Consider the following 24,088-nt stretch of genomic DNA (forward strand, 5'->3'; position numbering starts at 1 on the left):
GCTGTGTTTTGGAGTCTTTTTTTAACCCTGGGCACTAGGGATGTAAACCGAGTACTGGTATTTTTTGGTACCGGTTCCTAATTAGGTCGTTCCATGAGGATCGTTAAAATTCTGGACTAATACGGCTATCGGTACTTTATTTTCATCAAATTGACCGTCGTAATTATGACAGGTACAGCTGTAAAACATACAAAAAGACACGGTAGAACAACCACTCGGAGTCGACCTTTTAGTGCCCCACTTCCAAAAATACACAGAGGTAAAGATTTACGCGTCATTGGAATCGCGGACGGAATCAATGTTTGCTAAAAACTAAATATAAATGCGAAAAGTCACGGAAATTTGCTGAAATGGGACAGATGCTGTCATTGAGAGGAAAATGGGAAATCGTGTTCATGGGGACCGTGTACTTTACAAACTTTACAAACCCTCTCTGTGCTTGACTCGTTGACATGCGGCCACCTCAAACTACCAAACTAACTCCAAAATACAGAGCTGAACAGTTACCAAATGACTTCTACATGCCAGGTGACATGTTTTTTTTTGCTAATGTGATGACTAACGTGAAAATCACCGTGCTACTATTGCCAATACCAGGAAGTTGTGGACGCAACCAGCGATCTTCATTGGTAAGTTATTAATAACTTGACAGCTTCATCAGACTACATCAGACTTCTCATACTATTGTTGGACCACCAGTGTTGAAATGATAACTGATGCATCCTTGTGTGTGCTTTCTTTTACTTGAAAACATACTCAAATGTATTGGTACATTGTTTATTTTATTGTGTTTTTTTCTTATTTATTTTACTATATTTTTATTTATTACCGTTTTTAAAACATTTATAAAAAAATCCATACATCAGCTGTATCGGACTATATATTGCACCACTATACATGGTGCAATGAGTTATTTACACAGAAAGATTTTGTAATGGTTTATTTACATACCTTAATTGTTTTCTAACGGTAACTATAACACAGCAGTAAAATGGCTGATCAAACAAAACAGAAGTCATAGTCATGGACCAACTAGCTGCGGAAGCTGGCTCTCAAATTGGCTAACGGTGATGTATTGGTGAATTTACTGCAGAATTTGTGAAACTGGAACAATACAAACAGAAAGCCATAGTAAGTTAATAATACTAACACAGACACTCGTAAACATGATAGCATATTAGCTAATGCTAACAATGCTAGCTTCATTACATTACGAAGTATGCATTAAAGCACTCCTACAGACATCACACATGTGATGGTTTAGTAAGTAAGAATTGTTTTATTTTTACTGTAAAACTTACAAATGTTGCTTGGAGTGATGAATGAAGAATCCATATGAGTAGTAACGCTATGAATGATTAGAAGACGAAACAGCACTTGTACTTCTGGTTCAAAGCTTTAAACAACAGAAATTACACATTCCTATTCACCTAGCACCACTTGCAGTGAGCTAACTCGTCCAAAAGATGGCGCCATAGCACAAACAATAACATAGCATTGAACTGTATTTGCATGTGTTTAACAAAAGTGCTTTAAGTCCGTCAGCGAAGAAAAATAGCCGCACTGTTTTATTAGCTGCAGGGTCCCAAGCATAGGAAAAAAGTAGCGGTTTATAATCCGGAATCAACAGTACTTTTTTATTTACTCTGAATGTTGATTCAATTTTGAAATAGTCCCTAGTTTACTTGGTTCTTAGTACAGATGTTTTGAAACTGGCAGGTTAAAAACAAATTAAAACATTTTTGTATTAGAGCTCGGATTATAATTATTATTTTTTCCCCACATCGTCCAGCCCTAGGATCTGATGATCATCTTGGAATACTCACAAATAAGGAAGCAATTATATTACAAATATTAATGCTTACAAAAATGGTAATAAAAACATAATTTTTTCACATCTTTATTAACACAAATTACATATATTACAAGTAAGAGTACAGATGAATATCAGTACCAATAAGGAATATCGGTATTGATCAAATCCTAATGATTATACATCACGAGTGGGCACACATTGACGTCGCAATGTGCTGGATGTACTTGTATGGATATTCTAGCACTGTATAAGTTCTCGTTCCTGGCAAGCCTGCCCCTCCTCCTCTGCTTCAAGCTGTGCCGAAATTCTCCACCTGCTCTGAAGTCTAATATTGAAAGATACTTTTGTGTTTATTGTTCCACGGCATTTTACTAGTGACTGTGTTGACCGTACAGTTCACCGCACCCAGCCATCAGTCATATCCATCAGTCTGAATCAAGTGAGGAGGGAGTTGGGAAGGAACAAGGCCAATAAGGCTACAGGCCCAGATGGCATCAGTTCCAGACTACTCAGGGAATGTAGTGGACCAGTAATCCACAACATTTTTAACCTGAGCCTCAGCCTGGAAAAAGTCCCCACACTCTGGAAGACTTCCTGTGTGGTTCCAATCCTTAAAACACCTCATTCCTCATGAAGACCATGGAACGGATCATCCTCAGCCACCTTCGCGTGCAGACAGTGTCAGCAACGGAACCCTTGCAGTTTGCTTACTGTCCAAGCATCAGTGTTATGCCATCATCTACCTGCTGCATCGGAACCTCACCCACCTGGAGACCGCGGGGAGTGCGGTCACAGTCATGTTTTTTTACTTCTCCAGTGACTTCAACACCATCCAGCCGGCACTGCTACAGGTGAAATTGGAAAAGGCAGGAGTGGACCATCACCTGGCTGCATTGATCATTAACTACCTCATCCGCAGGCCACAGTACGTGAGTCTGCGTCGTGACTGTTCTTCCGATGTGGTATTTTGCAGCACAGGGCCTCACCATGGGACGGTGCTCTCACCTTACCTATTCACGCTTGATACCTCAGACTGCAGGCATGACTCCAAACGCTACCATCTGCAAAAGTTATCGGACGACTTCACAGTGGTATGATGTGTGTCTGAAAGGAGGAAGCAGGAATAGCAGGCTTGGTAGACTGCTGTGCAGGTAATCACCTCCACTTGAACACCAGTAAAACAAAAGAGCTTTTGATTGACTTCTGGCAGTCAGTGCCCCCACCCACACCGGTGAACATCCAGGGATCAGATATAGAAATAGTGTACTTATCTACATAGCTGGGTTTTTACCTCAACAATAAACTGGACTGGACTCACAATTTAAACGCTGTATACAAAAAGGGTAAAATTCGCTAACACCTCTTGAGGAGGCTAGAGGTCCTTCGGGGTGTGCAGGTCACTGCTGCGCACCTTTTATGACACTGTGGTGGTTTCTGCCGTGTTCTATGCTGTCGTTTGTCGTCAGAAGAAAGCTGACCTCCTGTGGAGGCCCTGAGTAGCTCCTTCAGCATTAGACAGTGCAAGAAGGAGCGCTACCGCAGGTCCTTTCCACCCACAGGCAGACTTTACAATGCACGTATGCGATTACTATTATGTTTTTTATTGATATCCAATACAGATGTTAGTGTTTTTTGTTTTATGTTATCTTTTATTTATCAACACATATTAGTGCGTAATATGCAGTATTTATTAAATTACAATTGTTTTCATTATGTTTTACTTCTGTCCTATGTGCATACTTGCCAACCCTCCCGATTTTCCCAGGAGAGTCCCGAATTTCAGTGCCCCTCCCGAAAATCTCCCGGGGAAACCATTCTCACAAATTTCTCCCAATTCCACCCGGACAACAATATTGGGGGCGTGCCTTTAGCGTCCTCTCTCACCTGAAACCTTCACCCTTTAACGGCCGCATGCTGTCCTCAGTCACGTCCGCTTTTCCTCCATATAAACAGCGTGCTGGCCCAGTCACATAACATCTATGGCTTTTGGAACTCAGTGCAAGCACAACAACTTATCTGGATTCGATAAGGAATCGGTTCGATAAGAGGATTCACTAATGGCATCGACAATGATAATTTCTTAACGAACATCATCCCTATCCTTCTTATATATATATATATATATATATATATATATATATATATATATATATATATATATATATATATATATATAATACAATAAATACTTCAATTTCAGTGAATTACAGCTATATATATATATATATAGCTGTAATTCACGTATTTCTTTTATATATATATATATATATATATATATATATATAGCTGTAATTCACGTATTTCTTTTATATATATATATATACTGTATATATACTGTATATATATATATAAGAAATACTTGAATTTACCCCCCAGCGAGCCTTTTGAATACCTCCCTAATTCTATGTGTAAAAACCTACACTGCAACAATATAATTTCCCCATTGTGGGATTAATAAAAGTCTATTCTATCCTATTTTAAAAAGTTGGATTAATTCAGTGATTCTCAAATATATTGTGTCATGAACCCTCTGGGGGACAGAATTGTTTTGCAACCCCCCTGAATTTAATTACTATTGAGAACTTGATCATAGTTATTAATGTATATGTACACAAGAAAAGCCGCCAATAACACAGGAAAAAGTTGCCGGATTTGTCGCTCGTAGATGTTCACAAAATAAGTCGCTAAAAGGATTTGAAAAGTCGCCAGATTTAGCGACAAAGTCGCCAAGTTGGCAGCACTGATTATAAATTGCTTTTATATTTAAAACACTCCCTTGTGGTTTACATAAGTAATTATGTTTTTTTTTAAAGTATTATTCTTTGCAGATCATTTTCAAACCATGTTCTGACCGTCTCTTCAGGGTGCGTCGTTTTGTGCGCAGCCTTCTTTACGTGTCTTCACTTTGACTGCCTCCACACCGTCAGCCATGTTGTGCTTTTTAGCGTTTCCATATGGATTCAACTGACAGATATAAGTTAGAACAATAAGCTACTATGTGCTATAGCTGAGGATTTTAGCATGAATGCGCATGTACAAGCCAGTCCGGCATACAACAAGAGGATAGAGAAAAAGAAGTAACATATTGATTACAACCTTATACTACAATGGCGGACTCGTGCAAAGCTCTTCCAGTAAACCTCTATCTACCATATATGGAGATATCTGCTGACGTAACCAGCGACAAATTCGTCACGAGCCTTTCAAACTCCAAATGGCTCGTTTGGAGGAAGTATGAAGGAAGGCAAGATTGTTTTATAAATATATCCACCGTGCCTCCATGGTTTGATTTCAAATTTTTAGGACTTAGGGGGATCCTAAATACACAACAACAGGTACCAAGGTAGGAAAAGTTGGTTTTGTAGAAAAAGATTCCTTTAAATGTGGGTGTTCCTGTCAAAAATGGCCTTCAGCGACTTGAGTACTTTTGTTTGTATGTGCTTCTGAGGCTGCAATAGGACCAGCAACCCGGGAAGATGAAACATTATATTGCACTTGAAGTTTGGATGCAGTGTACACCACACGTAATAATATGGTAAAAGATTCTTCCAGAAAGCTATCATATCTATTCCAATCGTTTTAATTGGAGACACCCGGAAACATCTACCGAGATGAGTAGGCTACAAAAGTACATAATGCTACTCTGAATTAACTATCAATAATCAAAACCACATTGTTAACCTGCTGTGTCTCTGCGTAAGTAGAAGAGAAGAAGGGTGCGACCACGGCTTAAATCACAAATCGACCGCACATTGATCATGTTTGGTCATCTTGGGACATTCAATGCCTACAACGATTTTGACTGTACGGCGATCATTGAACTATGTGACTAATTAATAGAAATAGTGTCTATCAGACGCTGTAAAAAAACAACAACTTTGTTGAACACATACATAACAACATAATATTATTATCTATTGTCTTTTTAAAAAAAAATTAATTTATTTGATTTTTTTTGACAATTATCGTCAAACTCGGCTGTCACTCTCCGACTTGCGCACACACACAAGAGTCGCAGACAGATGTCAATGCAGACCCCCACTAAGGCATCACGGCTTCACAAACATTTGTACTAAGCAGAACTCTTTAAAATTACAAATATCATCAAAGTGGTTATAATAACAAATAAAACAGTGTTGCATCTACAAATTATTATTCACATCCAGCCAGGAAGAAGACGCTGTTGTAGCGTGTATACACACATTCGATCACCAAGACAACACACATACAAGATCTAGCGAGGCTTGTTCACATTAAAAGTGCTAAAAATACTAAAAACGAGTGAAATGTGTCTATGCAGCAGGTTCATTTTACTTAATGAGACATTCTAAAGTGAGATTTCTATATCTAAACTTTTAAGCTAGAAATAAGTATTTTATTTTGAAAACAAGCATTATTCAAATTGCAATTCTTAAATTAAGCATCCATGGGGTGCTGCCCTTTGTCACCGGTTCTGTTCATAATTTTTATGAACAAAATTTCTAGGCACAGTCAGGCGTTGAGGGATCCGGTTTGGTAGCTGCAGGATTAGGTCTCTGCTTTTTGCAGTTGTTGTGATGTGGTCCTGCTGGCTTCCTCTGGCCAGGATTTTCAGCTATATTAGGATCGGTTTCCAGCCGAGTGTGAAGCGAATTAGATGAGTCTGAGTCCAAGGTTCCCGCTCGGAAAAAGGTAGGGTGCCAATCTACCTTTCTATCCTTACTTATTGTCATGAGATTTGGATTATGACCAAAGGGACAAGATCAGGGTACAAGCAGCCGAAATTAGTTTCCTCAGTCGGGTGGCGGTGCTCTCCCTTAGAGATAGGGGGAGCAGCCGCTGCTTCTCGACATCGAGAGGAGCCAGATGAGGTGGTTTGGGCATCTGGTCAGGATGCCCGCAGATTGCCTCCCTCTGGGGTGTTTAGGGCATGTCCAAAAGGGAGGAGGCCACGAGGAAAATCCAGGACACGTCGTGGAGACTATGTCTCCAAGATGGCCTGGGAACGCCTTGGGATCTGCCAAGAGGAGCTGGACGAAGTGGCTGGGAAGAGGGAAGTCTGGGCTTTTTTGCTTAGGCTGCTGCCCCAGCGACTTGATTTCAGATAGGCGGAAGAAGATGGATGGATGGTTGGATGGATGGGGTGTGGAAGAATCTTTAAACTAAATTTTCTGTGTGGGGAAAAAACAAAATATCCTACTTGAGTAGTTATTTTCTAGATTTTCGCCACCCCCTGACACCTCATGTACTATTTGAGAAACACTAGATGAATTATTAACTATTGCCGAAAAACAACTACAAGAGAAAGCTGTAGGTATATTTTGTCAGTGTCCTAACTCGAGGTGGGAGAAATCATGGATTTTTAGATGCATTGCAATCCGGACATGGACGATTATAGAATCGATAAGTAAACGTCAATAATCGATAAACGATTTATTTATTTTAAATAAAGTCATGCAAGCAGTTCTAAAATTTGGCTGACTGCAGCGAGCAACCTCACTGAGAGATCCGACCAGCTCCTTTACTATCGGGCACTTATGTTCCAGTTTTGGACACATTTTCATGAATTTAATAAATCTGGGAATTAATTTAACTGTTTCTTATTCCAAATTATTATTTTTTTTAAGTTGCAAGTGATAACCGCTTATTTAGTGAAACAAAAAGAAATGTAAAACTGCATCAATACACAGTCGTGGTCAAAAGCTTACATGCACTTGTAAAGAACATAATGTCATGGCTGTCGAGCTTCCAATAATTTCTACAACTCTTATTTTTTTGTGATAGAGTGATTGGAGAAAATACTTGTTTGTAACAAAAAACATTCATGAAGTTTGGTTCTTTTATGAATTTATTATGGGTCTACTGAAAATGTGACCAAATCTGCTGGGTCAAAAGTATACATCCAGCAATGTTAATATTTGGTTACATGCCCCTTGGCAAGTTTTACTGCAATAAGGCGCTTTTGGTAGCCATCCACAAGCTTCTGGCAAACTTCTGGTTGAATTTTTGACCACTCCTCTTGACAAAATTGGTGCAGTTCAGCTAAATGTGTTGGTTTTCTGACATGGACTTGTTTCCTCAGCATTGTCCACATGTTCTCAATGGGGTTTAAGTCAGGACTTTGGGAAGGCCATTCTAAAACCTTAATTCTAGCCTGATTTAGCCATTCCTTTACCACTTTTGACATGTGTTTGGGGTCATTGTCCTGTTGGAACACCCAACTGCGCCTAAGACCCAACCCCCGGGCTGATGATTTTAGGTTGTTCTGAAGAATTTGGAAGTAATCCTTCTTTTTCATTGTCCCATTTACTCTCTGTAAAGCACCAGTTCCATTGGCAGCAAAACAAGCCCAGAGCATAATATTACCACCACCATGTTTGACGGTAGGTGTGGTGTTCCTGGGATTTAAGGCCTCACCTTTTCTCCTCCAAACATATTGCTGGGTATTGTGGCCAAACAGCTCAATTTTTGTTTCATCTGACCACAGAACTTTCCTCCAGAAGGTCTTAACGTTGTCCATGTGATGTCACGATATTAGCCTCTGATATATACAGTCCAGTCCACTTTGCAGATTAAAGCAAAATCATTAGGGAAAGTCTTAAAAATACAGTGCATGCATTTGTGTTTGAATTTCCTGTATGGACCCTGTTCTGTTTAGGATCGCTGTGTACTAGGGATGAACACAGAATCCGGTACTTTTTTGGCACCGACCAAATCCTGCTAGTCTTAGTGGGCACTGATTCACGTAAATCCAACGGTGCCATGTTACGATACCTGAGTTGCGCGTGACAAAACGTCCAGTTACAGGCTCAGCCGGCTCTAACTAGGGATGTAAAAAGGACTGGTAATAATGATATACCACAGTAAAATTATTTATAGTTAATATTACCGTTTTAAATTAAAATGATCGAAAAAACGTAATTGAAACTAACCTTTTTTTTTTTTTTTTAATCTATGAAGCTAATACTTTTGATAGGGCTCCTGTATTGGATCTTTTGATATTGTGCAAGTGGTCATGATAAGGCTGGTGCATAAATATTGGCTAAAAAGTAGGGATTTTTTTTTTTACAATTTTGCTTCCCGTCCCTGCTAGGTCAGGTGCTCCCTATATTTGAAGGCCCCAAAATATGCCGCCTATTTGACCGTAAACCTCTAACTAGCACAGACACACTTGAGTTATATTATGAAGGTCACCAAGCCTGCACATATGATCGAAATAATCGCATGACTCTCACACACATATTTGTCTTGCAAGAGGCAAAAGGTTTATAAAAGAGAATCATTGTTCCCTATGTCATCCCTTGACAAAGAAAATAGTGTTAGCGTCATCACACTGTCTCAACACAAAGTGATGTTTTGACTACAAGGGACATGTAAATGCCATACAAAAGCCAATTCCCAGTACAGAAATACAAATCGGTGCTGCAATAATCTGTGTGATGTAACTGACGTATGGCCACTGTATCAGGTGTATCTGCACAATCCAATCCAAAAGCTTTAAAATACACATTTGCAAAGACAATAGAGGGCTGTTTTGATTAAGGCTGTAGCTAACGATTATTTTTCTATTGATTAATCTATAGATTATTTTTTGATTAATCGGTTAATCTATAGATTATTTTTTTGATTAATCTATAGATTATTTTTCCTTTTACCGATTATTTTTTTATTCAAAATGAAGATGAAAAAATAAATGTCGGCCAGTTTTTTCAAAAGGCATGGCTTTTATTTACAAAAAAAAAGACGTATGGCCACTCAGTCAACATTGAGAACAACATGGCTAAATATTCTGTAACAAGGTAAACATTTAAAACTTTTAACATTTAACAAAATTAAAAGTAGCTTATTTGCTTTTTAATGTGCAAATAATAAAAGTCAACATCCAGTGCAAATCTTAATATTCTGCAATAGTATAAGCAATTCATAAGTAAAAGTATTTTTATTTGCTTTAAAATGTGCAAAAATAAAGATAAACATCCAATACAAAAAAGTGCAAAACGAAATATTCTGTAACAACAGTGTAAACATTTCAACAACAGTGAAAGTATTGCTTATTTGCTAAAATGTGCAAAAATGAAGATAAACATCCAATACAAAAAAGTGCCAATCTAAATATTCTGGAGCACTGTAAACATTAAGTATTGCTTTTAAAATGTGCAAAATAAACATCCAGTCCAACACAATACACAATAACCAATTCTACTCATTCCAGTGAGTGTCTAACAGTTGTAATGAAGAAAGGTTAGCATGTCTACATGCTCTGGTTCTTTTCATGTTTACAATATTCCCAGCAGCTGAAAATAGGCGCTCAGAAGGGGTCGATGTGGCTGGAACTGAGAGGTAATTAGCCTTCACCTCAAGCCAGGACTGCGAGTGAGCTGAGCTCCAGTTTATATTCCTAGAAGGTCAACGGGCTCATAGTGATGTTACTAGTAGTTGACTGGGAGGTGTTTATTATCATTTGGGGAGAGTCCGCTGCCTGATGCTCACCTGCTAAACACCTATCTGCTCGACGCTGAAGCGCTGACTACATGCGCTCTGAATACGCACTGCTGATTGGCTGGTAATGCTCTGAATACGCACTGCTGATTGGCTGGTAATGCTCTGAATACGCACTGCTGATTGGCTGATAATGCTTTCTGTGTACCAAGCAGATGGTTGTGTGGGTGGGACAATGCTGCGTGCTGAGACAGAAGCAGAAGGAGCAAAGCAGCTTGTTAACACTTTAGCTTAGAAACTCGTTCGGTACACCCCCGTACCGAACCGAAAGCCCCGTACCGAAACGGTTCAATACAAAACACGTACCGTTACACCCCTAGCAGATACAAATGACACATTCATGTTTTTGTGTAATGATGACAACGTATACTCGCGCGGACGATTGACTAGTTGATGGTTGATGGTTTTCTTTTCAAATGTTCGTTCATAGCCGTTGTGCTGCTACGATAGGCCATTTCCGCTCGACACAGTGTGCATACAACAACATTATTAGGCCGTTTATTGAAATACTCCCACACTTTTGACGACTTTTGGCGTGCTTTTTCCCCCTCGCTCGCACCGCTCGCATCGTCTGCTTTGATCGTCTGCTTTGCGCTTCGCCATGACGGTAGTGACGTAAATATGCGACGCGTCGACGCACAAAAACGGCGTCGATGTATTTACGTAACCGATGACGTCGACTGCGTCGACGCGTCGTTTCAGCCTTAGTTTTGATTGACATTGTCAGAAAGGTAGACTATATACCGGGTAGTTAATTTGTTTATTGCTGTTACTGGAGTTTTGACTGTGTCGTAGCGTTTTTCTAGTATTGGAGCTACCATATTTAGCTACATTAGATGAAAATCATATCAACACATTAGCATGACATACTTTAGTTACAAGCATAAAAAGAGTCCCATTGAAAAATGTTTACCTCGGCCCAATATCATGTTAGACTCTACACACGTTCTTTTGTTAAACAGTGATAGGTCGGGTCTTCTGGAAGATTTAACAAGTATTTATCAAAACAGGTCACAGATAAATGTTACATTGTTGGTCTCACTCCCCCAAAAAGCATTGTCAATTAAGTATGTAAGCACCACGAGTGGGGCCTCCAAAAGCAAGCTTCTGCAAAAGTGAGCCCCGAAGAACAATTACTCACTTCCTTTTTAGCAATAGAGCCAATAGGTCCAATGGATCAATGAGTCCATGGTCAACGAGTGTTCACGAGGGTCGAGGCAAGTGCAAGGAAAAAGAAAGAAGTGATAAAGAGGGAGATCCTTGAGTATTCCATCCGTTGATGATGGGAATATTTGTCAAAAGTGTAGCAAATAGAAAAAATATTATAAATTCAAATTGTCAATATCTGATATCTATCTAGATATAACATTTGAACCATTACTGAGACACCTTGAGGTTAATTGGGATTACACTTTGGAGTCATGATTTTTTTTTTTTTTACAAGGGATTAGACGCACCAACACACGCATCAAGGTCTCCAAAACAACAGAAGTGAATTGAAGTGAATTATATTTATATAGCGCTTTTCTCTAGTGACTCAAAGCGCTTTACATTGTGAAACCCAATATCTAAATTACATTTAAACCAGTGTGGGTGGCACTGGGAGCAAGTGGGTAAAGTGTCTTGCCCAAGGACACAACGGCAGTGACTAGGATGGCGGAAGCGGGGATCAAACCTGGAACCCTCAAGTTGCTGGCACGGCCACTCTACCAATCGAGCTATACCGCCCCGGTATAGTAGTCGAGCAGGCCTGAAGGTCAAAGAGGCAGCTGCATATTTGTGCTCTTAATCAGACGGTTTGACGCCAAATTAAGTCCAAAACATAAGGGTGAATTTAAGTTAACTCAAGTGTATATATAACACTCTAACAATTAAATACTATTCTAACTGTCAACAACACTGAGCATATTATATCTGTAAATTTAGACCTGTTTTGTTTTCACTCTTGTGTTGAAACTCATGGATTGTGCAAGTGTACCTAACAAACTGATGAATGCAAAGCCCAGGTCAGAGAACACACTGTTTAAAATGCTAAAATTTGGCATGTAAGCCATGTGCTTGATAAGAAAATGTTTGTTTTCATTGAGTGCATTAAAATGTAAATGTGGTCAAATTAGGAATGAATCCACTCAACTCCCACACAGTCCATGTAAACACACAGTCAGCACCTGTCACTACACGTCATCCCCGTTTAAAAACAGATTTTTCCCCGCTTCCTCAGGTGATCTGAAACCACTGTTTTGTGTCCCTATTTGCGAATCCCATACTTTTGGTAAGATGAGGAAAATATGACGCGTGCATGTGTAAAAACCAGGCAACAGAAGCTGAGGCCCACTCATCCGTTACAAGAATGAATGGCCATCATTAGCATGAGGCTCCCCGGCAGCACACTGCAATGCAGCGACACACACAATGGCGAGTCCCACGTTTCCCCCTGCCGTTCCCCCAGAGAAGCCCCTTTTGTTTGGGCAGCATCTGGACCTGACCTCCATGCATTTGAATCGGATGACCCCCTTTTACACTCCATACCCCTCAGCTAGCTCCTCGTCTCCCCTCATATCACGGACCTCTCAAAAACATGCCTTGATGGCAAAGCCCCCCATCTTCTCCTGCCTCCCCTACCCTACACCATGTCCGTTTTTGCACACACAGATACCCCCCTCCTCTTTGAGGTAAGGAGAGCAGCCATCTCCCGCTTCCTGAAAGGAAGCTCTGTATACTCGCGGGCCTCGCACAAAGCCTGCAGGGTGAATTCGAAAACCAAAGAGAAAAAAGCACCAGGGCTAGTGGCCATCTGTCCCCCTGGGTTGAACGTGCCTGCTGTGAAGGTGCCTGGCCCCCTCTTTTCCTCACATGATTCCCACCCCTACCCCCACCGACTCTGATTCCCTTAGCCTATATACACAGCATCCACCATAAACACATACACTCTACACTATGCCATGCATACATCACAGTCTTCAGCATACGGATGGCGGACGGTGAGAGTAAAGGAGAAGACGAGTGGCTGCCACTTGCCTGCGTACACAGAAGATGCAAATCAAGATGTAATCCGTTTCTTTGTGCTGGCATCACATGGAAAACAATTGTCTCCAGCAATCATTTCCCCAAGATCGACGAAAACAAGGAAGCGAAAGATTGAAGGACAGCGAGTACTGGGAAGAGATGAAGAGAGCGAGAGAGGAGGGAAGAGAGAGAGAGAGAGAGAGAGAGAGAGAGAGAGAGAGAGAGAGAGAGAGAGAGAGAGAGAGAGAGAGAGAGAGGATGGAGGGAGGTAGAGGTAGCAGCTAGAGTGTGACAGAGGAAGGCAGCAGCCACCGCCAAGCCACAGGGACGCTGCCACTCAGAAGGAGGACTTGAAGTCGAAAAGGACTGACAGAGAGAGAGAGAGAGACCCAAGCACAGGGAGGGAGAGAAGAAAAGATCAGATGGGGGAGGGAGGATTGGTTGACTCCGTAGGCTCAAACGGCGGGATAACGCAGAGATAACCCTCATCCCTGAGCAGCAGCTGTAGACGCGAGCGGGTATTGAATCCCACAAGAGGACAACTTCTCCGTCAATTGTGACATTTGCTGCACGTAATGCCAATGCCCATATGTGGCAGCCAGGACAGGGGTGAGGAAGTCGGGGAATGGAAGGGTATATGGCTGAGTAGCGCATGCCGTAATATCGACACATACACACACGCCAGAAAATAAAGAAAATGGCCCCACCTCGACCCAGTGGTTGAGGGGGGAGGCACCTGTTCGAGTCAAGCAAGGGGAAGGCAGACGAGAGGGGGAGGAGGAGAAGCACATGTGCTCATGAGAGGGGGAGGAGACGAGAAGTGTGGCCTTTGACTGCGACTGCCTTTGTCATTCCGCCTTGTCATGCCCTGGGAAATATTTGCATTTGGGATAAAGTCAGCGGGACAAGAAACAGGAGATAGTAGGTCATCAAGAGAGCAGGAGAGGGAGGGGCAGGAAAACAGAATGGGAAACATCCTAAACACTCGAAACACAACAGTGCAACCTCCAAATACGAACACCCCTAACTAAATGTGGGAAACAACCAAAAGTCACTAAAGTCACACAAACATGTGAGTGTTGCAAGACTTCAATGTCCCACACTAATTTCAGCTCACTTACGGCGTTCACGCTTGTAGTACAGCACATTGATAAAGACCAAAAATGTAAAAACACATAGTGTGCACTTGAGTGCTATTCGGTTGGTGGTCACACTTGTATTGTTGTCAGCGCACCATGTTATTAACAGTTAAGCATAAAGTTGTGCCTCAATTAAATGGTAAATGGTAAATGGGTTATACTTGTATAGCGCTTTTCTACCTTCAAGGTACTCAAAGCGCTTTGACAATATTTCCACATTCACCCATTTACACACACATTCACACACTGATGGAGGGAGCTGCCATGCAAGGCGCTAACCACGACCCATCAGGAGCAAGGTTGAAGTGTCTCGCTCAAGGACACAACGGACGTGACTAGGGTGGTAGAAGCTGGGGATCGAACCAGGAACCCTCAGGTTGCTGGCCCGGCCACTCTACCACGCCGTCGTTTTGGAGGACCGCATATTGTCATCCAAAAGTCAGGCAGTCGTAGTACTTTTTCTAATGGTAGAATTGTTGTACCAGCTAACATTTCAACAGCTTAGATGTAAAGAAGAAAATATACATTAAATAAAAACTTCACAATTGTTTTCGAGGATGTGCTGTAAGGAGACGGCATTTCTGGCCACTTCACTGCTAAATGTAACCCCGTATGCGGAACGGCTGCTAAACAAACCCGCCACAGAGCAGCACCGCCATTCACAGTCCAGGAATCCCTGCTGCCGTTTTGCTGTGGCTCCGTCGTGCAGTGAAATAGCACAGACTTTCACGAGATTTCGCAAATCCCCGCATAATCATGTGATAAGAGAAGTTGTAGTAAAGCGAACCAAAAACAGTTTATTCTGTCCTTCCAGAGGAGCAGAAACAAATAAACTCCTTCATGCCATTAATAACAGGTGTTAAATGGCAACACCGTTGAAAGTTTTGCCTTGATAAACAACTTCATTTTTTGTAGCAAGCAATAATACAACAGTAACATCATCCCTGGCGAGCGTGTCACAGCAACCACTCCCCTGCTTTCCCGGTCTCCATATCACAGGCCCTCACATCCCCATATATCTGCCCAGCATATGCCTGTATATTATTCTTTAATTTTGGACCTTCGGAATCAGCATGTCATCAACCGTTTGTGTCAATGAGGTGAAATTACATCTGAAAACCTTGAACCAGTTGACTTCATGTCTGTCGCCGCCCATTATGACTTTTCAAAGGGTAAAACGCGATCAGCCTTGAAAATGGAGTATTTTATTTTGAAAGTAAGCCGGATAATTTATTTTGTGTTTGTCCAACACAAGCCGATTTTAGCCAATCTAAACAGATTTGTTGTGGCGTCCAGCAAATGTAGAAGCTCCGCGTATATTTAGCGCTGGAATGTGGAACTTCAACTGCATGTCGGTGATGTTACACAGGCAGTTGAAACTTTTGTCTTGAATAAAAACGGAAAGGGTCCACCGCCGTGCAGGTGCCGTTTCGCGGCCGTTTCCCATCTAGTGGAAATCCGGGGTAATGACTTGACCCAAAGATCCCTATACTAGCAGAGAAAACTGACTAAAGTTTGTTTAAACCTGTCCAAAAATGACAAGTAAAAAAGCAACCTTTGATTAAAGAAACCCAGGATCTACTCTGATTGTGTGTTTTACTTCTGCATAGCTTTTAGTGGTGTGCTGGAATCTGTTCATTGTACGATGGCAGGAGTTAACTTAGTTGCTTGGACGTAAAATTAGTTGTATGTAGGGATGTCCGATAATATCGGCAGTCCGATATTATCGGCCGATAAATGCTTTAAAATGTAATATCAGAAATTATCGGTATCGGTTTCAAAAAGTAAAATTTGTGACTTTTTAAAACGCCGCAGTGTACACGGACGTAGGGAGAAGTACAGAGCGCCAATAAACCTTAAAGGCACTGCCTTTGCGTGCCGACCCAATCACATAATATCTACGGCTTTTCACACACACAAGTGAATGCCATGCATACTTGGTCAACAGCCATACAGGTCACACTGAGGGTGTCCGTATAAACAACTTTAACACTGTTACAAATATGCGCCACACTGTGAACCCACACCAAACAAGAATGACAAACACATTTCGGGAGAACATCCGCACCGTAACACAACATAAACACAACAGAACAAATACCCAGAACCCCTTGCAGCACTAACTCTTCCGGGACGCTACAATATACACCCCCCGCTACTCCCTACACCCCCCTCACCTCAACCCGCCCCCCAAACCCAGCCCACCTCAACCTCCTCATGCGCTCTCAGGGAGCATTGTCCCAAATTCCAAGCTGCTGTTTTGAGGCATGTTAAAAAAAATTATGCACTTTGTGACTTCAATAATAAATATGGCAGTGCCATGTTGGCAATTTTTTCCATAACTTCAGTTGATTTATTTTGGAAAACCTTGTTACATTGTTTAATGCATCCAGCGGGGCATCACAACAAAATTAAGCATAATAATGTGTTAATTCCACGACTGTATATATCGGTATCGGTTGATATTGGAATCGGTAATTAAGAGTTGGAAAATATCGGAATATCGGATATCGGCAAAAAAGCCATTATCGGACATCTCTAATTATAATGTATTATCAATCGATCAATGGTTAATTTGGTCCCATTAAAATATTGGCAATATTAATGTTTATCGGCAGTAATATGTAGGTCGATATATTGTCAGGCAACATTTGTTATTGACCCAGGCCTACTTACCGCCTATAATGTTAACGATGCTATTTGTTAAATTGAAGTCATTTTCTTCTCATTTAGAGGAGCAAGACTAGAAACAGATTGTGACTGGCTCCAAGGCGGGCAGTACGTATGAGGGTGCACGCAGGACAGACAAGCAGTGACTAAGTTTGTGGTCACAGTGCTCCTAATCTTCAAGAGGTGAATGTTCAATTGTGTTCAGAGAAAAGTTGTATGTTTTCCTGCAACCACATTTTTATTCAGTAATTTCCATTATACAGATGAAACTCATAACATTTGAATACCATGTAAAAGTCTGTTCATTTCAGCAATTCAACTTCAAATGTGAAACTAATAATATGTGATATTAACTAATTGCATGCAAAGTGAGATATGGCAAGCTTTTATCACCTATTTTTTAGATAATCATATCTTACAGTTTTTGAAAACCCCACATTTTCTGAGATTTTCAATTCAAGGTTTTCCTAAACTGTAAGCCATAATCATCACAATTATAGCAAAAGAAGGCTTGACATCTTAAATTGCATGTTAGAGCCTCTCATATAATAGTTTCACCTTGTAAATCTCAACACATTATTCAAATGTTTTGAGTTTCACCAGTATATTTTGGAGGGAGATGACAAAGGTTCTTAAAAGTTTTGAAAATGTTAACTTCTTCCGTGATTTTCACATGTTTTATTTTGTCTAACTCTACGGAATACAATGTATTTATTTTATTTATTTTGAAAAGTAATTTTTGTATGCTACCTACGTGCCTGTTAATATATATGTTTATGGGAGGTACACGCTAACAGCCAATCACGTTACAGTATCAACTATCATGTCTGGTTGCGCCATCTTGTTGTCTCGTCGTTGATTCTCTGCATGGAGTGAGAAGAGAAAGTAAAAGTGAGTGCTGCAGAAAGCGAAGAAATTGTCCATAAAACAGCAAAAGTCACCTCGACAGTATAACTGTTCATGCCTCATCTCTTTTCAACCCTTGTCTGTTCTATATCAGTGTATACAAACAGAACAGGAAGGCACTAAAGTACAGGGCTGTATGATTAAAAACAGTTCAAAATATATAACAAATGGGCTGCTTTAAAATAATAGTAATTTGGTCCAATAATAACTATTGCAGGCATTACATAAATTCATTTCCATACTTAAGTAAGAATAACAGACCAATGAAATGTTACACAGCTGTAACTTCCTGGCACTAAACCTGCAAAAAATAGTTATTCTCAGGTTTCTCCATGTTTACATTTTCACAAGTTGAGGACCACTGCAGTAGTCCATCTGTACACTGCATTCCTTGTGATTTGATAATTTCATAACATAAACAAATCTGCACCACAGCTTGTGCCCTGGATACATTTCTTTTGAGCCATTTTTGGGTTTGTATCATTAAATTGCATTTCCAGTGAATAATTGTAATGACATGTTATGACAATAAAGCCTGATGAGGAAAGCTCTTTTGCAAAGTGTTATTGGTTGTAAACTAATATGACTGGAAATACATGTTCTGCCTTGAGAAATCCAGGCTATAAGAAATATACTTATATAATTTAGGAGAAAAAATCATTGTTTGAAGACTAGTTTTCACAAATAAAACAAGTGTTCTGAGTCATGTGAGTTGAGTTGAGTTGAGTTTGAGTTTATTTTCCAACATGCATGCGTACAACATGATACATAACAATTTTCAGTTTTCAACATGTTCGAAAAGGAGTAGGAAGAAGCGGAGCTCATTTAATCCTACCCCTTTTCCTTTACATAGCAGTTGCTAAAACTTTTGTTCACTTCCTGTTCTCAATTTATTCACAATATACTCCATAAGTAACAACGTTGAAAAATAAATAATTAGTGAAGTAAGTTGTATTTTATATGGTGAGATAAATTTGATTATCAATAAATTCTGAATGTTTCTCATGGATCATGGATCACTTTAAGTTTGAAGAGTTTCTTGAATTGTATCATGTTAGTACATTGTTTGATTTATTTGCTTAATCCATTCCATAATTGCATTCCATATACTGATATACTTAATACTATAGTGTTTTCAACAAAATATGTGATTGCTGTTTGCTTCTAGTGTTCGTCTCCACCATGATATGCCCCCAGCCATTTCTGTGAGCGCTGATACTAAAAATGAATCCAGTTTTCAATTAACTGTTCCAAAATAAGAGGATATGTTGCACTGTAGTCTAAGATAATTAAAAATACAAGCATGTGTATGAATCATATTTGTTTTTGCTTTTTGGGTAGATTTGGAATATCACTGTCTGTCCTTTGTGTGTTGCAGTGGCCTTTTCATCTTCCTCGATCTTTGTAAGAGCCTAACATGTACATCACATAATCAGGCAAGAATCTATTTTCAATAAATTAGAACATCATAATCCCCAGCAGGGGAAGAGAGGCGGATTTACTGGTCACATGGCTCAGCAAGCGATAGAGAGAGAGAAAGAGATAAATAAACCACGAGAAATGGAAAGGGAAAGAAATACAAAATATAGACAACATTTTCAGTAAAGAAATTCATGCAAACACACACATTTGCATAGTCAAACCTGAATCCGTAAGGAAATGGAAACTGGAGGAAGTTGTGTTCAAATCATAATTCAATGATTAAATCATGTCCATGCATAACAAAACAATTCCCAAGGGGGGAGGAACAAATAGATACACAACCTTACTGAATGATACCCCATGCTCCTTCATTGAAAGACTTAGCCTGGAGCCTTGTGGTCATGTCAACTTAATAAAAAAGGTTATTCTAACACAAACATGATATGATTACAGTCGGAAATGATCTCCAGCTAAAAGAACAAGCAAATGTAACCAACGACAGTCGTAGGAACTGGGTAGATTTAGAATATTCTATGACTTTAACTGGGGTCAATGTTGATGGAGGCTCATGTTTACCTTTCATTCATTAGTAGCCAAAATGGTGACGATATTATATCGTCAGGCAAAAATTTATTCTGGGTGGGAGAAACGCATTGAGCATTTGAGCAAGAATAATATGAGACAAACAAGATAAAAGCCCAAAGGAAGTGGGTCAAGAGTTTAAAGACCAATAAATGATGCTAAAGACTGTTTAAAGACAAGTCTACTTCCAGATGTTTCAGTTTAAGAATTCACCAGTACAATATCATATAATTATATAATAAAATTATACTTACAAGGCACAGCATGGCGATACAGATTGGCTCGGATGGTCTTTTGCAGGTTGTGGTCCGGAGACGTCTTTTGGAACCTCAGACTAAGGTAGTGTTTCAGGTCTTTGTTCAGCTTATTGCCTTGAAATTGCAGAAAAAAACAAGTTTAGGTCAAAGAAACTCATGAAGACCAACATAACATCTTAACATAAGGCTATACTCCCACTTGTTATCTGGTAAACAAATAAGGTGAATGGTTTGGTCCTACATTTTTTTTTCATCATGGACCAAATGTTTATACGTTTGTGATGCCATGAAGAACTGTTAAAATGTAAGGACATATGCCACAGGGAGACTGTGAAATTATTTTCACTGTCATTTAAACACTGGTCCATGATTTTGGCCCATTGACGAGCACAATCAAACTGAAGCAAACCAAATCGTCTCAGTGATTGTTTGCAAGTCCATTTGTTTGGTGAGTACCTGAGTTCAAATGATCAACCTTTACCAAATGAACCACACTATTAAAGCAATGACACCAAAGTTTATTTTATTTGACGTTGTTAAATGTCAACATATCTTAAGATTGTATTGGCATACAGGTGTATTTTTGTATTCAATTAAACTTACTCATTGACTATAAAACCTGTGACAGAAACATGTCACATGGATAAACGTTACTTTAGGTACAATCAGGTAGATGCATTAAAATAGATACATTTAAGCTATAGTGAAACTCAATAGAGTGGTTGGAAATCAGAATAGAGTCTCTGATTGGCTATGTTTACCAGGCCCTCTCTGCATTTATCCAATAGCAGACAGGGATGCTGCTGGCTAAGTTTGAATACAGCACGGCCACTCACAATGGAGCCAGATGGCCAGGCCTAGCTCTCACGCCAGGGTCTCATTTAGGACCATTTAATGATCCCCAAATTTATCATCCAAGTCTGTGGGAGCTGGCAAGCCTTTCTTGGGGGAGGTGCCATGTCTTCTGGTTGGCTTCCCACTGTAGAGGATGATTTTCTTCTGACTCTATGCTATCACTTCCTTCAACCTCACCTTTGATGATATCACAATTTATACGTAGATATATACATTAGCTAAGTTATACCGATCCATGTGACAAAAGACAGCAAAATAAATGATCAGGAATACAACTATGCAAAGATAGATGCCAATGTAGTTTTGTATGATTCAGTACTATACCACAAATAATAAACATGTTTAAGGCAATAGGAAATAAACCACAACAAACTGACATCTAATATAATAATATCACATATGGGAAATCACAGCAAATCCATTTGTCAGCATGAGTCCTGTGGGACTATAAATAGATGCTGACTTTCATTATCCTTTGATTTGAGACACTGTCATTATAAAAATAAAAGCCATGGAGCAAATCAAATTAGAACCAGAGGTGAGTAAACAGTGAAGAAAAAACTAAACAGACATTGGTTGGCTGTTGACTTTGCTGTATTTTTCCGTTCTCAACAAACACACACACACGCGCACACACGCACACACACTGTGTAGCTCACTGCAAGCAAAGCACAGTCAGGTAATTGTTACCTAGCAACAAACCAGTGCTGACGAGCATCATTATGGTCCGTGCTCGGCAAGCAGCAGTCAGACTCTAAAGGGTAAAAAAACCACAGCTGTGGAAATACTCACTCACATCCACTATGTTAATGTTATGCAGGCATTCTGTACATCCTGTGTGTGTAAAATAGTGTAAATATCTAATAAAAAATACAATAGGGACAGGGACGGCATGGCGAAGTTGGTAGAGTGGCTGTGCCAGCAATCGGAGTGTTGCTGGTTACTGGGGTTCAATTCCCACCTTCTACCTTCCTAGTCACGTCCGTTGTGTCCTTGGGCAAGACACTTCACCCTTTGCCTCTGATGGCTGCTGGTAGCGCCTTGCATGGCAGCTCCCGCCATCAGTGTGTGAATGTGTGTGTGAATGGGTAAATGTGGAAATACTGTCAAAGCGCTTTGAGTACCTTGAAGGTAGAAAAGCGCTATACAAGTACAACCCATTTATCATTTATTTACCGTAATTTCCGGACTATAAGCCGCTACTTTTTCCCCTCGTTCTGGTCCCTGCGGCTTATACAAGGGTGCGGCTTATATACGGCCTGTTCTTCTCCGACACCGACGAAGAGGATTTCGGTGGTTTTAGTACGCAGGAGGAAGACGATGACACAATGATTAAAGACTGACTTTTCATATACCGGTAGGCTGGTTATTTTGATAACGTACAGGCGAGCACTTTGTATTACTTTGCACCGTTGTATTATTTGTACTCTGCACGAATGCTGTTCGCCATGTCAAAGATGTGAAAGTTTGATTGAATGATTGAAAGATTTATTGTTAATAAATGGGACGCTTTGCGTTCCCAAACAGTCATCTCTGTCCCGACAATCCCCTCCGTGGTAGCAGGAACCCCTATATACTACGGTAATTACACATCAAAACCCTGCGGCTTATAGTCGGGTGCGGCTTATATATGGAGCAATCTGTATTTTCCCCTAAATTTAGCTGGTGCGGCTTATAGTCAGGTGCGGCTTATAGTCCGGAAATTACGGTATACGGTTAGTTCAACAAGCATGCATACAGTCAATATGTGTTTGTGTTCTACAATCTGCACCACATCATTTTTTCTGGCTCAGATTTTCTCCGTGAGATTGGATTCATTGTCAGGAACGACCACCTCCCGTGGGGATGCTCTGTCAGCAGAAAGGGCCGGCCACCTAGGTGTCACACTTCATCAGTGAGAGAGTCATCAAATGTTTTTATATTTATGAGGATTAACGCCACATAGATCACAGATTACACATACACACGGTGATGAGAGCGGATGTGTTCAGTCTGTACCTCACTGGCTCTGGTTCTCAGGGGATCAAATTCTGTTATTATGTTAAAGTGGAACTGCACTTTTTTTTGCAATGTTGCCTATCATTCAGAATCCTTTTGTAAAACAAGGTTACATATGTATTTTTTTTCATATGCATTCGAATTCGTAAAATACGGCAAGTACGAGGTGGCTAACAATACAACTAATGGAGTACATTATTTGCCCATAAAGCCCTCTAAAAACATCCAAAAACAGTCAATATTACTCCATTTACATTTCGTGACCTGAATATTGACCAAGTATAGCGATATTGTTATCATAAGTACTGTAATGCAGATAAACATTTTATAGCGCTGTGATCACAGAAAGCTAACAAGCTTATGCAGTTCTTGACATACTGAGCTGCTGCTACTGCTGCTGCATTGCCTCTGAGTATTCTACATTATAAATAATGTCTCTAACCTGTATAGTGAAAGGTGGTGGCCATAAACCGAGAAATTGGTCAACTCTGACATCCAACTTATACCTGAAGATGGCGAGAAAGACACAAAAAAAGACACTTGATAGTGGAACCTTTTTTCAAATTGTGTGAGAATTATGATTTATTCATGATTTAAACAGGAAGATATGACCACCCCATCAGTCGACATACCTGTGAGAGCAGATATGGTACAGTAATTGATTGCTTTATTATGTTCATAGTTTGTATTTCTTGATTAGCACTTACAAATGCTGTTGCATGATGCTTAGTGTTTCAATAAAGCTGTATATGTTAAGCACACAGCTTCTAAAACTTGTAGCTCATTCTCCTTATATTCAGGCTCAAAAATATAACGTTCTAGATCCTCATTTGCTTTAAAATAGATGTCTCCCACAAAGTCTGTCATAATTAGTAGTTGTTATTGTTGTTGAAGGGAAAAGTGAACGTTGTGATGCGTCTATTAAATTAATATGCTGCTGTATGCTTAAAATTATAAAA

General features: G+C 40.0%; 1 protein-coding gene across 15 annotated transcripts in view; it reads right to left on the minus strand.

The window, feature by feature from the left end:
- The window catches only part of LOC133653860 (membrane-associated guanylate kinase, WW and PDZ domain-containing protein 1-like), a 220,789-nt gene that overhangs the window by 130,303 nt on the left and 66,398 nt on the right, over positions 1 to 24,088 (minus strand). For all 15 annotated transcript variants that reach the window (XM_062053624.1, XM_062053626.1, XM_062053625.1 and 12 more), the window contains exon 2: positions 20,274 to 20,390. In XM_062053624.1, the coding sequence (XP_061909608.1) occupies positions 20,274 to 20,390 (117 nt within the window). The remainder of the gene's footprint in view (positions 1 to 20,273; positions 20,391 to 24,088) is intronic.

This window comes from Entelurus aequoreus, linkage group LG07, assembly GCF_033978785.1.
Source record: "Entelurus aequoreus isolate RoL-2023_Sb linkage group LG07, RoL_Eaeq_v1.1, whole genome shotgun sequence".
NCBI classification, from domain to species: domain Eukaryota; kingdom Metazoa; phylum Chordata; class Actinopteri; order Syngnathiformes; family Syngnathidae; genus Entelurus; species Entelurus aequoreus.